The 16,285-nt window shown below is 52.8% G+C and overlaps 1 protein-coding gene across 6 annotated transcripts in view; it reads left to right on the top strand.

The window, feature by feature from the left end:
• The window catches only part of LOC123755860 (ras-related protein Rap-2b), a 285,571-nt gene that overhangs the window by 256,530 nt on the left and 12,756 nt on the right, over positions 1 to 16,285 (top strand). For 4 of the 6 annotated variants that reach the window (XR_011221986.1, XM_045738766.2, XM_045738767.2 and 1 more), the window contains 3 exons: positions 575 to 651; positions 8,262 to 8,444; positions 14,272 to 14,295. Coding sequence is in view for 5 of the 6 variants with exons in the window: in XM_045738766.2 (XP_045594722.1) it covers positions 8,406 to 8,444; positions 14,272 to 14,295 (63 nt within the window). In the remaining variant the exon portion in view is untranslated. Of the gene's footprint in view, positions 1 to 574; positions 652 to 691; positions 840 to 8,261; positions 8,445 to 14,271; positions 14,296 to 16,285 lie in introns of those variants that run through there. The other 2 variants (XM_069300151.1, XM_045738768.2) reach the window with 2 other exon arrangements.

Below are 16,285 nucleotides of genomic sequence, written 5' to 3'. Positions count from 1 at the left end.
TATGGAGTCAGCCTCCACCACATCACTTCCTAATGCATTCCATTTGTCAACCACTCTGACACTAAAAAAGTTCTTTCTAATATCTCTGTGGCTCATTTGGGCACTCAGTTTCCACCTGTGTCCCCTAGTGCGTGTGCCCCTTGTGTTAAATAGCCCGTCTTTATCTACCCTGTCGAGACAGGCTATTTAACACAAGGGGCACACGCACAAGGGGACACAGGTGGAAACTGAGCGCCCAAATGAGCCACAGAGATATTAGAAAGAACTTTTTTAGTGTCAGAGTGGTTGACAAATGTGTGTGTGTGTGTGTGTGTGTGTGTGTGTGTGTGTGTGTGTGTGTGTGTGTGTGTGTGTGTGTGTGTGTGTGTGTGTGTGTGTGTGTGTTTGTTTTACAGGAATCTGATAGATTAACATTTGTATGTATATGTGTGTCGGCGTGCTTGGTAGGGCTTATCTAACTTATCTTATCTTAGTTGCTAGTTATATGGATACACACACACACGTTATCTGCGTATATGGTTATATAAACTTGTCGAAAAGTGACATTATTGAAATGTTTATTCTTTCTTTACAGAAGCGGCCGCGGTGGGGGTGCGGTACGACACCTCCCTCACCTGGAGCATGGATGCCACAACTTCCCAGACGTAGGAGGTGAGAAATAAACCATTTGCCTGAATTTACCTGAAGCCCACTATCTAGTAGCCTCGATGGGGACAGGAAACCAACGGCTTGTCAAAGGTCCCACCATTCTTGTACAGCCATTAGGACGCACAGCGTATCCCACAAGACTAATTACACACACCCCAGGAAGCAGCCCGTAGCAGCTGTCTAACTCCCAGGTACCTATTTACTGCTAGGTGTACGTTTCCCTTCACCTGATGACACTGTTCACCTAGCAGTTGTTGCCCTCGGGGGGGTGGGGGGGGAGGCCTCGGTACAAGCCTAACGTATATACATACATATGCCGTATATATATATATATTATATATATATTATATATATATATATATATATATATATATATATATATATATATATATATATATATATATATATATATATATGTCGTACCTAGTAGCCAGAACGCACTTCTCAGCCTACTATGCAAGGCCCGATTTGCCAAATAAGCCTAGTTTTCATGAATTAATGTTTTTTCGACTACCTAACCTACCTAACCTAACCTAACCTAACGTTTTCGGCTACCTAACCTAACCTAACCTATAAAGATAGGTTAGGTTAGGTTAGGTAGGGTTGGTTAGGTTCGGTCACATATCTACGTTAATTTTAACTCCAATAAAAAAAAATTGACCTCATACATAATGAAATGGGTAGCTTTATCATTCCATAAGAAAAAAATTAGAGAAAATATATTAATTCAGTAAAACTTGGCTTATTAGGCAAATCGGGCCTTGAATAGTAGGCTGAGAAGTGAGTTCTGGCTACTAGGTACGACATATATATATATATATATATATATATATATATATATATATATATATATATATATATATATATATGAGGCGTGTGTGTGGGTCCCGCACACTGAGTGTTGACTGTCGGCTCCTCCTCCCCCCAGCCCCCCCCCCCCGGCACTTAGGCTTATCCAGGCCCCCTACGTCAACAACTGGCCCTCTCCTGCATGCCACCCACAACAGTTGTCTACCTCCCGGCCACCTTTTTACTGCTGGGTGAACAGAGGCGTTAGGTGATAGCAAGTGAGCCACTTTGATATACCTATATAAGGCTCTAGTTGGGCCGCATCTAGAGTATCCCCCAGTACCACTACACACCATAAAGAAACTAACATGCAGAAACTGCAAGCAGTACAAAATAAGGCGCTAAGGAGAGCAGCAAAACACCGTCCACCATATGATCAGACAGTCCAGGAGCTCCAGGAACTCCTGAACACACAGTCACTAAACATCAGACTACAGCACCAAGCCTCCAGGGTGTGGAACACCATCCCAATGTTAGAAAGATTACTCCAAGATGAGACGCCCCACTCCCACAGTTGGTGACCCAAGATGAGACGCCCCACTCCCACAGCTGGTGGCCCAAGATGAGACGCCCCACTCCCACAGCTGGTGGCCCAAGATGAGACGCCCCACTCCCACAGCTGGTGGCCCAAGATGAGACGCCCCACTCCCACAGCTGGTGACCCAAGATGAGACGCCCCCACTCCCACAGCTGGTGGCCCAAGATGAGACGCCCCACTCCCACAGCTGGTGGCCCAAGATGAGACGCCCCACTCCCACAGCTGGTGGTCCAAGATGAGACGCCCCACTCCCACAGCTGGTGGCACAAGATGAGACGCCCCACTCCCACAGCTGGTGGTCCAAGATGAGACGCCCCCACTCCCACAGCTGGTGGCCCAAGATGAGACGCCCCACTCCCACAGCTGGTGGCCCAAGATGAGACGCCCCACTCTTACAGCTGGTGGCCCAAGATGAGACGCCCCACTCCCACAGCTGGTGGTCCAAGATGAGACGCCCCACTCCCACAGCTGGTGGCCCAAGATGAGACGCCCCACTCCCACAGCTGGTGGCCCAAGATGAGACGCCCCACTCCCACAGCTGGTGGTCCAAGATGAGACGCCCCACTCCCACAGCTGGTGGCCCAAGATGAGACGCCCCACTCCCACAGCTGGTGGCCCAAGATGAGACGCCCCACTCCCACAGCTGGTGGCCCAAGATGAGACGCCCCACTCCCACAGCTGGTGGTCCAAGATGAGACGCCCCACTCCCACAGCTGGTGGTCCAAGATGAGACGCCCCACTCCCACAGCTGGTGGTCCAAGATGAGACGCCCCCACTCCCACAGCTGGTGGCCCAAGATGAGACGCCCCACTCCCACAGCTGGTGGCCCAAGATGAGACGCCCCACTCCCACAGCTGGTGACCCAAGATGAGACGCCCCACTCCCACAGCTGGTGGCCCAAGATGAGACGCCCCACTCCCACAGCTGGTGGCCCAAGATGAGACGCCCCACTCCCACAGCTGGTGGCCCAAGATGAGACGCCCCACTCCCTCAGCTGGTGGCCCAAGATGAGACGCCCCACTGCCACAGCTGGTGGCCCAAGATGAGACGCCCCACTCCCACAGCTGGTGGCCCAAGATAAGACGCCCCACTCCCACAGCTGGTGGCCCAAGATGAGACGCCCCACTCCCACAGCTGGTGGCCCAAGATGAGACGCCCCACTCCCTCAGCTGGTGGCCCAAGATGAGACGCCCCACTCCCACAGCTGGTGGCCCAAGATGAGACGCCCCACTCCCACAGCTGGTGGCCCAAGATGAGACGCCCCACTCCCTCAGCTGGTGGCCCAAGATGAGACGCCCCACTCCCTCAGCTGGTGGCCCAAGATGAGACGCCCCACTCCCACAGCTGGTGGCCCAAGATGAGACGCCCCACTCCCACAGCTGGTGACCCAAGATGAGACGCCCCACTCCCACAGCTGGTGGTCCAAGATGAGACGCCCCACTGCCACAGCTGGTGGTCCAAGATGAGACGCCCCCACTCCCACAGCTGGTGGTCCAAGATGAGACGCCCCACTGCCACAGCTGGTGACCCAAGATGAGACGCCCCACTGCCACAGCTGGTGACCCAAGATGAGACGCCCCACTCCCACAGCTGGTGGCCCAAGATGAGACGCCCCACTCCCTCAGCTGGTGGCCCAAGATGAGACGCCCCGCTCCCACAGCTGGTGACCCAAGATGAGACGCCCCACTCCCACAGCTGGTGGCCCAAGATGAGACGCCCCACTGCCACAGCTGGTGGCCCAAGATGAGACGCCCCACTCCCACAGCTGGTGGCCCAAGATGAGACGCCCCACTCCCACAGCTGGTGGCCCAAGATGAGACGCCCCACTCCCACAGCTGGTGGCCCAAGATGAGACGCCCCACTGCCACAGCTGGTGGCCCAAGATGAGACGCCCCACTCCCACAGCTGGTGGCCCAAGATGAGACGCCCCACTGCCACAGCTGGTGGCCCAAGATGAGACGCCCCACTGCCACAGCTGGTGGCCCAAGATGAGACGCCCCACTCCCACAGCTGGTGGCCCAAGATGAGACGCCCCACTCCCACAGCTGGTGGCCCAAGATGAGACGCCCCGCTCCCACAGCTGGTGGCCCAAGATGAGACGCACCGCTCCCACAGCTGGTGACCCAAGATGAGACGCCCCACTCCCACAGCTGGTGGCCCAAGATGAGACGCCCCACTGCCACAGCTGGTGGCCCAAGATGAGACGCCCCACTGCCACAGCTGGTGGCCCAAGATGAGACGCCCCACTCCCACAGCTGGTGGCCCAAGATGAGACGCCCCACTGCCACAGCTGGTGGCCCAAGATGAGACGCCCCACTCCCACAGCTGGTGGCCCAAGATGAGACGCCCCACTCCCACAGCTGGTGGCCCAAGATGAGACGCCCCACTGCCACAGCTGGTGGCCCAAGATGAGACGCCCCGCTCCCACAGCTGGTGGCCCAAGATGAGACGCCCCACTCCCACAGCTGGTGGCCCAAGATGAGACGCCCCACTCCCACAGCTGGTGGCCCAAGATGAGACGCCCCACTCCCACAGCTGGTAGCCCAAGATGAGACGCCCCACTCCCACAGCTGGTGGCCCAAGATGAGACGCCCCACTGCCACAGCTGGTGGCCCAAGATGAGACGCCCCACTGCCACAGCTGGTGGCCCAAGATGAGACGCCCCACTCCCACAGCTGGTGGCCCAAGATGAGACGCCCCACTGCCACAGCTGGTGGCCCAAGATGAGACGCCCCACTCCCACAGCTGGTGGCCCAAGATGAGACGCCCCACTTCCACAGCTGGTGGCCCAAGATGAGACGCCCCACTCCCACAGCTGGTGGCCCAAGATGAGACGCCCCACTCCCACAGCTGGTGGCCCAAGATGAGACGCCCCACTTCCACAGCTGGTGGCCCAAGATGAGACGCCCCACTGCCACAGCTGGTGGTCCAAGATGAGACGCCCCACTGCCACAGCTGGTGGCCCAAGATGAGACGCCCCACTCCCACAGCTGGTGGCCCAAGATGAGACGCCCCACTTCCACAGCTGGTGGCCCAAGATGAGACGCCCCACTCCCACAGCTGGTGGCCCAAGATGAGACGCCCCACTGCCACAGCTGGTGGCCCAAGATGAGACGCCCCACTCCCACAGCTGGTGGCCCAAGATGAGACGCCCCACTGCCACAGCTGGTGGCCCAAGATGAGACGCCCCACTGCCACAGCTGGTGGCCCAAGATGAGACGCCCCCACTGCCACAGCTGGTGGCCCAAGATGAGACGCCCCACTGCCACAGCTGGTGGCCCAAGATGAGACGCCCCACTGCCACAGCTGGTGGCCCAAGATGAGACGCCCCCACTGCCACAGCTGGTGGCCCAAGATGAGACGCCCCACTGCCACAGCTGGTGGCCCAAGATGAGACGCCCCACTGCCACAGCTGGTGGCCCAAGATGAGACGCCCCACTGCCACAGCTGGTGGCCCAAGATGAGACGCCCCACTGCCACAGCTGGTGGCCCAAGATGAGACGCCCCACTGCCACAGCTGGTGGCCCAAGATGAGACGCCCCACTCCCACAGCTGGTGGCCCAAGATGAGACGCCCCACTCCCACAGCTGGTGGCCCAAGATGAGACGCCCCACTGCCACAGCTGGTGACCCAAGATGAGACGCCCCACTGCCACAGCTGGTGGTCCAAGATGAGACGCCCCACTGCCACAGCTGGTGGTCCAAGATGAGACGCCCCACTGCCACAGCTGGTGGCCCAAGATGAGACGCCCCACTCCCACAGCTGGTGGCCCAAGATGAGACGCCCCACTGCCACAGCTGGTGACCCAAGATGAGACGCCCCACTGCCACAGCTGGTGGTCCAAGATGAGACGCCCCACTCCCACAGCTGGTGGCCCAAGATGAGACGCCCCACTGCCACAGCTGGTGGCCCAAGATGAGACGCCCCACTCCCACAGCTGGTGACACAAGATGAGACGCCCCACTCCCACAGCTGGTGACACAAGATGAGACGCCCCACTGCCACAGCTGGTGACCCAAGATGAGACGCCCCACTGCCACAGCTGGTGGTACAAGATGAGACGCCCCACTGCCACAGCTGGTGGCCCAAGATGAGACGCCCCACTCCCACAGCTGGTGGCCCAAGATGAGACGCCCCACTGCCACAGCTGGTGACCCAAGATGAGACGCCCCACTGCCACAGCTGGTGGTCCAAGATGAGACGCCCCACTGCCACAGCTGGTGGTCCAAGATGAGACGCCCCACTCCCACAGCTGGTGGTCCAAGATGAGACGCCCCACTGCCACAGCTGGTGGTCCAAGATGAGACGCCCCACTCCCACAGCTGGTGGTCCAAGATGAGACGCCCCACTGCCACAGCTGGTGGTCCAAGATGAGACGCCCCACTGCCACAGCTGGTGGTCCAAGATGAGACGCCCCACTCCCACAGCTGGTGGCCCAAGATGAGACGCCCCACTCCCACAGCTGGTGGCCCAAGATGAGACGCCCCACTCCCACAGCTGGTGGCCCAAGATGAGACGCCGCACTGCCACAGCTGGTGGTCCAAGATGAGACGCCCCACTGCCACAGCTGGTGGTCCAAGATGAGACGCCCCACTGCCACAGCTGGTGGTCCAAGATGAGACGCCCCACTCCCACAGCTGGTGGCCCAAGATGAGACGCCCCACTCCCACAGCTGGTGGCCCAAGATGAGACGCCCCACTCCCACAGCTGGTGGTCCAAGATGAGACGCCCCACTGCCACAGCTGGTGGCCCAAGATGAGACGCCCCACTGCCACAGCTGGTGGCCCAAGATGAGACGCCCCACTCCCACAGCTGGTGACACAAGATGAGACGCCCCACTCCCACAGCTGGTGACACAAGATGAGACGCCCCACTGCCACAGCTGGTGACCCAAGATGAGACGCCCCACTGCCACAGCTGGTGGTCCAAGATGAGACGCCCCACTGCCACAGCTGGTGGCCCAAGATGAGACGCCCCACTCCCACAGCTGGTGGCCCAAGATGAGACGCCCCACTGCCACAGCTGGTGACCCAAGATGAGACGCGCCACTGCCACAGCTGGTGGTCCAAGATGAGACGCCCCACTCCCACAGCTGGTGGTCCAAGATGAGACGCCCCACTGCCACAGCTGGTGGTCCAAGATGAGACGCCCCACTCCCACAGCTCGTGGTCCAAGATGAGACGCCCCACTGCCACAGCTGGTGGTCCAAGATGAGACGCCCCACTGCCACAGCTGGTGGTCCAAGATGAGACGCCCCACTCCCACAGCTGGTGGCCCAAGATGAGACGCCCCACTCCCACAGCTGGTGGCCCAAGATGAGACGCCCCACTCCCACAGCTGGTGGTCCAAGATGAGACGCCCCACTGCCACAGCTGGTGACCCAAGATGAGACGCCCCACTGCCACAGCTGGTGGTCCAAGATGAGACGCCCCACTGCCACAGCTGGTGGTCCAAGATGAGACGCCCCACTGCCACAGCTGGTGGCCCAAGATGAGACGCCCCACTGCCACAGCTGGTGGTCCAAGATGAGACGCCCCACTGCCACAGCTGGTGGTCCAAGATGAGACGCCCCACTCCCACAGCTGGTGGTCCAAGATGAGACGCCCCACTCCCACAGCTGGTGGTCCAAGATGAGACGCCCCACTGCCACAGCTGGTGGTCCAAGATGAGACGCCCCACTCCCACAGCTGGTGGTCCAAGATGAGACGCCCCACTCCCACAGCTGGTGGTCCAAGATGAGACGCCCCACTCCCACAGCTGGTGGTCCAAGATGAGACGCCCCACTCCCACAGCTGGTGGGAGCCCCACAGCCCCACAGAACATAATTCCTAGATGAAATACTGATCATAAATTCCTCCCCCAATAATGAATTAATAAACAAAATATATAGACAAATAATACTAAAATAAAGAGCCTTAAAGAGAACAACATAACATGTGTGGAAGCATCAGGGAGTGTGTATATATGAATGCTACACACTATTCATCTATACACATCCATATGTGGTGAAACACATGTGAAGAACCTCTCACACTCTCACAGCTCCCTGACACGAGGGAGCCAGCTTAGCTTACCTGCCAACACCCACACATCGTGTCAGCAAGGCGGACAGTCCGCCTGCTTTCATACCTCTCACTGTATTTCCCATTTCTAAACTTTCCCTCCACCTGTGCCTCTCCATCCTCATTACTCCCCAAAAATGTTCTCTGTCTATCCCATTCTCCAGAGTGGTGTGTCCTGAGACAGGGAGCAGCGTGGAGCGAGGACAGGCGGGGGACGCAGGAGAGGCAGGCCACACCCCCCCCCCCCCCCTGGATGGAACTGTGGGCAGGTTGCTTCTCTCCCTCAGCCTCTCACCTCAGCGGGAGCCATGAAGGCCAGACACTTCGGCAGGCGCTTCTCCCTCCAGGTATGTGGGCACCTGGGGGGGGGGGAGGGGGAGGGAGGGAGGGAGGGAGGGAGGGAGGAAGAGAACCTAGGCAATTATGATAAAAAATGTATGACATTGCATATCAGACAGACTAATAAATGTTTAGCCTAACCCTATATAGTGCCTTGTGATAGTCGACATATTGGGAACGAAGTCTGACCCTTCAGTGAGCATGAAAAGCCACTGATTCACCCAAGGCAGCCAGGAAACCTACGGCACAATGCACACCTTCTTGACAGCAGTAGCTGCAACACCTTACATGAAGCACAAGTCCACTCCCATCTTGAGCATGCACCCTCTCCTGCACTCTCTCGCCCCTCATCACTCATCACAATTTTATACAAAATCGAGAATCGAGCATGAAGGCTCATCTCTAGTCTTGACCAAGTCTGGTGGGAACGGTCTGAACATCAGAGCCTGCAACACCGTCGTGACGTTGGTGGTCTTACTGTTATGTACAAGGCCAACATTCTCAAAGTTCCGCACCTGGCCAAACTCCGTGGACATCCAGTAGTTCTCACTTGTAGTACTAGGCTCTCAACCTTAAACAGTCTCCGAGGCTGACTGGCATCAGGAACTTGTTGGCCCAACAGGTTGATACACGGGAGATCAGGTCAAGTGATCACATGAAGGCTCTGGCACACAGTTGGCTACACGCTCATCCTCTTCCTTATATCATTGATACTTAACATTACAATTAGTTTATTCTTGAAATCAATAATAAACTCATCAGGTGAGCTGTTGCAGTATTTGAGAGAGAGAGAGAAAGAGAGAAAGAGAGAGAGAGAGAGGGAGAGAGAGAGAGAGAGAGAGAGAGAGAGAGAGAGAGAGAGAGAGAGAGAGAGAGAGAGAGAGAGAGAGAGAGAGAGAGAGAGAGAGAGAAAGAGAGAGAGAGAGAGAGAATGTGTATTTTGTTTACTCACCTATTTGTGCCTGCAGGGTCGAGCATTGACTCTTGGATCCCGCCTTTCGAGCATCGGTTGTTTACAGCAATGACTCCTGTCCCATTTTCCTATCATATCTAGTCTTAAAATTATGAATAGTATTTGCTTCCGCAACCTGTTCCTTGAGTGCATTCCATTTTCCCACTACTCTCACGCTAAAAGAAAACTTCCTAACATCTCTGTGACTCATCTGAGTTTTCAGTTCCCACCCATGTCCCCTCGTTCTGTTATTATTACGTGTGAACATTTCATCTATTTCCACTCTGTCAATCCCTCTGAGTATTTTATACGTTCCTATCATATCCCCCTCTCTCTCTTTTTTTTCTACTGTCGTCAGGTTCAATTCCTTCAGGCGATCTTTGTACCCCATCCCTCGTAATTTTCCGACAAGCCTCGTCGCAAACTTCTGAACCTTTTCCAGTTTCCTTATGTGCTTCTTCAGGTGGGGGCTCCATGATGGCGCGGCATACTCTAAGACTGGCCTCACATAGGCAGTGTAAAGCGCCCTAAATGCCTCCTTACTTTGGTTTCTGAATGTTGTTCTAACTTTCGCCAGTGTAGAGTACGCTGCTGTCGTTATCCTATTTATATGTGCCTCAGGAGTTAGATTAGGTGTCACATCCACTCCCAGGTCTCTTTCTCGAGTCGTCACAGGTAGGCAGTTCCCCTTCATTGTGTACTGTCCTTTTGGTCTCCTATCTCCTAGTCCCATTTCATTAACTTTACATTTGCTGGTGTTGAACTCCAGTAGCCATTTCTCTGACCATCTCTACAACCTGTCGAAGTCCTCTTGGAGGATCCTACAATCCTCATCTGTCACAACTCTTCTCATTAATTTCGCGTCATCCGCGAACATCAACATGTAGGACCCGACTCCTGTAGACATGTCGTTAACGTATATTAGAAATAGAGCTGGTCCCAGCCCAGATCCTTGAGGTACTCCACTCGTTACTGTCTCGCCCTTGACTGTTACTCTCTGGCTCCTGCCTGTTAGGTAGTTCCTTACACAAGGTAAGGCCTTTCCGCTTACTTCCGCCTGCCTCTCAAGTGTGAATAGCAGTCTCATGTGCGGCACTGTGTCAAAGGCTAGATACAGTACCACACAGGAGACTGTGTGTACTCACCTAATTGTGCTTGCTGGGGTTGAGCTCTGGCTCTTTGGTCCCGCCTCTTAACCATCAATCAACTGGTGTACAGGTTCCTGAGCCTACTAAACTCTATCATATCTACACTTGAAACTGTGTATGGAGTCAGCCTCCACCACATTACTTCCTTATGCATTCCATTTGTCAACCACTCTGACACTAAAAAAGTTCTTTCTAATATCTCTGTGACTCATTTGGGCACTCAGTTTCCACCTGTGTCCCCTAGTGCGTGTGCCCCTTGTGTTAAATAGACTGTCTTTATCTACCCTATCAATTCCCTTGAGAATCTTGAATGTGGTGATCATGTCCCCCTAACTGTTCTTTCTTCCAGAGAAGTGAGGTTTAATTCCCGTAGTCTCTCCTCGTAGCTCATACCTCTCAGCTCGGGTACTAGTCTGGTGGCAAACCTTTGAACCTTTTCCAGTTTAGTCTTATCCTTGCCTAGATATGGACTCCATGCTGGGGCTGCATACTCCAGGATTGGCCTGACATATGTGGTATACAAAGTTCTGAATGATTCCTCACACAAGTTTCTGAATGCCGTTCTTATGTTGGCCAGCCTGGCATATGCCGCTGATGTTATCCTCTTGATATGGGCTGCAGGAGACAGGTCTGGCGTGATGTCAACCCCCAAGTCTTTTTCTCTCTCTGACTCTTGAAGAATTTCATCTCCCAGATGATACCTTGTGTCTGGTCCCCTGCTCCCTACACCTATCTTCATTACATTACATTTGGTTGGGTTAAACTCTAACAACCATTTTTTCGACCATTCCTGCAGCTTGTCTAGGTCTTCTTGAAGCCTCAAGCAGTCCTTCTCTGTCTTAATCCTTCTCATAATTTTGGCATCGTCAGCAAACATTGAGAGGAATGAGTCTATACCCTTTGGGAGATCATCCACTGCACACCCTGGACCCTGATAAACACACATAGAACGTGTGTGTGTGTGTGGGTGTGTGTGTGTGTGTGTGTGTGTGTGTGTGTGTGTGTGTGTGTGTGTGTGTGTGTGTGTGTGTGTGTGTGTGTGTGTGTGTGTATTCACCCTAGTTGTATTCACCTAGTTGTGTTTGCGGGGGTTGAGCTTTGCTCTTTCGGCTCGCCTCTCAACTGTCAATCAACTGTTTACTCTTTTGTTTATCCACGTGACAGCTGACTAACTCCCAGGTACCTATTTACTGCTAGGTAACAGGGGCATTCAGGGTGAAAGAAACTTTGCCCATTTGTTTCTGCCTTGTGCGGGAATCGAACCCACGCCGCAGAATTACGAGTCCTGCGCGCTATCCACCAGGCTATCAGGGGCCCCAGTGTGTGTGTGCGTGCGTGCGTGCGCGTGTGTGTGAGTGCCTATATATTGAGAAACAATCAGTTCCCCCCCTCCCCTCCCCCCCCCCAGGGATCCAAGACATTCCAACAACAACCCGCAGCCTTAACTGCCCCTAATTACCCAGATAGATTCAAACGACCCCAACTCTCATAAGCAACAATCTACCCCCTGCAAGTCCTAATTACCACACTACTGCCAATTTAATGCACCAAATAACCAATTACGTCTGCCAGTTACAGACGTATGTGACCCCGTGACATTACCACCTGTTGGTGAGGTGACCACCTGTTGGTGAGGTGACCACCTGTTGGTGAGGTGACCACCTGTTGGTGAGGTGACCACCTGTTGGTGAGGTGACCACCTGTTGGTGAGGTGACCACCTGTTGGTGAGGTGACCACCTGTTGGTGAGGTGACCACCTGTTGGTGAAGTGACCACCTGTTACTTTATTATTTATGGTGTATTTCGTTTGATTAAATAATCAGAATGTTTACTATATATAAATCATGCTCTCTGAGTGGCCAGGAAGACATGCTCTCTGAGTGGCCAGGAAGTCATGCTCTCTGAGTGGTCAGGAAGACATGCTCTCTGAGTGGTCAGGAAGACATGCTGTCTGAGTGGACAGGAAGACATGCTCTCTGAGTGGTCAGGAAGACATGCTCTCTGAGTGGTCAGGAAGACATGCTCTCTGAGTGGTCAGGAAGACATGCTCTCTGAGTGGCCAGGAAGACATGCTCTCTGAGTGGTCAGGAAGTCATGCTCTCTGAGTGGCCAGGAAGACATGCTCTCTGAGTGGCCAGGAAGACCTGCTGTCTGAGTGGTCAGGAAGACATGCTCTCTGAGTGGCCAGGAAGACCTGCTGTCTGAATGGCCAGGAAGACATGCTCTCTGAGTGGCCAGGAAGACATGCTCTCTGAATGGTCAGGAAGTCATGCTCTCTGAGTGGCCAGGAAGACATGCTCTCTGAGTGGCCAGGAAGTCATGCTCTCTGAGTGGTCAGGAAGACATGCTCTCTGAGTGGTCAGGAAGACATGCTGTCTGAGTGGACAGGAAGACATGCTCTCTGAGTGGTCAGGAAGACATGCTCTCTGAGTGGTCAGGAAGTCATGCTCTCTGAGTGGCCAGGAAGACCTGCTGTCTGAGTGGTCAGGAAGACATGCTCTCTGAGTGGCCAGGAAGACATGCTCTCTGAGTGGTCAGGAAGTCATGCTCTCTGAGTGGCCAGGAAGACATGCTCTCTGAGTGGCCAGGAAGACCTGCTGTCTGAGTGGTCAGGAAGACATGCTCTCTGAGTGGCCAGGAAGACCTGCTGTCTGAATGGCCAGGAAGACATGCTCTCTGAGTGGCCAGGAAGACATGCTCTCTGAGTGGTCAGGAAGTCATGCTCTCTGAGTGGCCAGGAAGACATGCTCTCTGAGTGGCCAGGAAGTCATGCTCTCTGAGTGGTCAGGAAGACATGCTCTCTGAGTGGTCAGGAAGACATGCTCTCTGAGTGGTCAGGAAGTCATGCTCTCTGAGTGGCCAGGAAGACATGCTCTCTGAGTGGCCAGGAAGTCATGCTCTCTGAGTGGCCAGGAAGACATGCTCTCTGAGTGGCCAGGAAGTCATGCTCTCTGAGTGGTCAGGAAGACATGCTCTCTGAGTGGTCAGGAAGACATGCTGTCTGAGTGGTCAGGAAGACATGCTCTCTGAGTGGCCAGGAAGACCTGCTCTCTGAGTGGCCAGGAAGACATGCTCTCTGAGTGGTCAGGAAGACATGCTCTCTGAGTGGTCAGGAAGACATGCTCTCTGAGTGGTCAGGAAGACATGCTCTCTGAGTGGTCAGGAAGACATGCTCTCTGAGTGGCCAGGAAGACCTGCTCTCTGAGTGGCCAGGAAGACATGCTCTCTGAGTGGCCAGGAAGACATGCTCTCTGAGTGGCCAGGAAGACATGCTCTCTGAGTGGTCAGGAAGTCATGCTCTCTGAGTGGTCAGGAAGTCATGCTCTCTGAGTGGCCAGGAAGACATGCTCTCTGAGTGGCCAGGAAGACATGCTCTCTGAGTGGCCAGGAAGTCATGCTCTCTGAGTGGTCAGGAAATCATGCTCTCTGAGTGGCTTTAGACACGACTATACCCACTCAGGTGAGGTACTATGGAAGACTACTCAGAGATCACCATTTCTTAATTAAAATAGGTAGTGACTTTTGAGAAGCCAAAAACAGACTTCATTTATGTTATTCCATAAGTAAATCTTATTTATAATATAATCACTTAGAATATATGAATATTAAATTAGATTACAAAATTAATAACAGAGTTAAGAATGACAAAACTGTGTGGATTGTTTACTGAAAATATGAAATATATAATTAATGAGTTCGTCATTTTTCTCTTGTGCCTGCGACACTTGCCGCCAGCCGGCGCTGTATGAGGAGGACCCGGTGAGTCAATACTCATGCTCTGTGTACTCTCCTAGTGGTCCTGGCCGCGGTTGAGTCTCGGCTCTTGGGTCCCGCCTCTCAACTGTCAATCAACTGATGTATAGATTCCTGAGCCTACTGGGCTCTATCATATCTACACTTGAAACTGTGTATGGAGTCAGCCTCCACCACATCACTGCCTAATGCATTCCATCCGTTAACTATTCTGACACTGAAAAAGTTCTTTCTAACGTCTCTGTGGCTCATGTGGGTACTCAGTTTCCACCTGTGTCCCCGTATTCGCGTCCCACCAGTGTTAAATAGTCCATCCCTGTCCATCCCTGTCCATCCTTGTCTACCCTGTCAATTTCCCTGAGTATTTTGTAGGTGGTGATCATGTCTCCCCTTACTCTTCTGTCTTCCAGTGTCGTAAGGTGCATTTCCCGCAGCCTTTCCTCGTAACTCATGCCTCATAGTTCTGGGACTAGTCTAGTGGCATACCTCATAACTTTTTCCAGCTTCGTCTTGTGCTTGACAAGGTACGGGCTCCATGCTGGGGCTGCATACTCCAGGATTGGTCTTACATATGTAGTATAAAAGATTCTCAATGATTCCTTACACAGGTTCCTGAACGCTGTTCTGATGTTAGCCAGCCTCGCATATGCCGCAGACGTTGTTCTTTTTATGAGGGCTTCAGGAGACAGGTTTGGTGTGGTATCAACTCCTAGATCTTTCTCTCAGTCCGTTTTTTTTTATTTATTTATTTTTATTTATTTATTTATATACAAGAAGGTACATTGGGTTTGTGAGAATACATAGCATAATATTTACAATCTTGTAAAGCCACTAGTACGCGCAGCGTTTCGGGCAGGTCCTTAACCTAACAGATAATTTTAAGTACGTAAATTCTAGCAGAATTAATAAAATAGTAACAGATACATTGCAAGAAAAAAATGAGATTAGAGAGATTAGTAAGTATATTAAAGCACATTGGTATATTAAAGCTCTAATTGATTACATTGACAGCTTGATTGGTAATTTAAACAAGATTAATAGACACCATACAGCAGATTGATAGCACATATAAGAAGACAGCAATGATCACAATGGTAAAGATGTTCGGATTGGGTACATAAAGATTGGGTGATTGGGTTTCATGAAGTACTTCATCTCCTATTCTGTATCGTGTGTCTGGCCTCCTGTTTCCACCGCCTAGTTTCATTACTTTACATTTACTCAGGTTAAACTTCAGCAGCCATTTGTTGGACCATTCATTCAGTCTATCTAGGTCGTCTTGTAGCCTCTTACTATCATCCTCTGTTTCAATCCTCCTCATAATTTTTGCGTCATCAGCAAACATTGAGAGAAACGAGTCTATACCCTCTGGGAGATCATTTACATATATCAGAAACAGAATAGGTCCAAGGACTGACCCCTGCGGGACTCCAATTGTGACGTCACGCCAATCTGAGACCTCACCCCTCACAGTGACTCACTGTCTTCTGTTGCTTAGGTACTCCCTTATCCAGTGGAGTACCTTCCCTGTCACTCCAGCCTGCATCTCGAGCTTTTTCTCTAGCCTCTTGGGTGGTACTGTATCAAAAGCTTTCTGGGAATTCAAAAATATGCAGTCTGCCCACCCTTCTCTTTCTTGCCTGATTTTTGTTGCCTGGTCGTAGAATTCAAGTAACCCTGTGAGGCAGGACTGTGTGTGTGTATATACTCACCTAATTGTGCTTATGGGGGTTGAGCTTTGTCTCTTTGGTCCCGCCTCTCAACTGTCAATCAACTGGTGTACAGATTCCTGAGCCTACTGGGCTCTATTATATCTACATTTGAAACTGTGTATGGAGTCAGCCTCCACCACATCACTGCCTAATGCATTCCATTTTTTAACTACTCTGACACTGAAAAAAATTTTCTGGCGTCTCTGTGGCTCATCTGGGTACTAAGTTTGCACCTGTGTCCCCTTGTTCGTGTCCCTCCCGTGCTGAAGAGTTTGTCTTTGTCC

Source organism: Procambarus clarkii, chromosome 43 (assembly GCF_040958095.1).
Source record: "Procambarus clarkii isolate CNS0578487 chromosome 43, FALCON_Pclarkii_2.0, whole genome shotgun sequence".
Classification (NCBI taxonomy): Eukaryota; Metazoa; Arthropoda; class Malacostraca; order Decapoda; family Cambaridae; genus Procambarus; species Procambarus clarkii.
The sequence above is the reverse complement of the archived record's forward strand: the minus strand, read 5'-3'. Positions and strand labels throughout refer to the sequence as shown.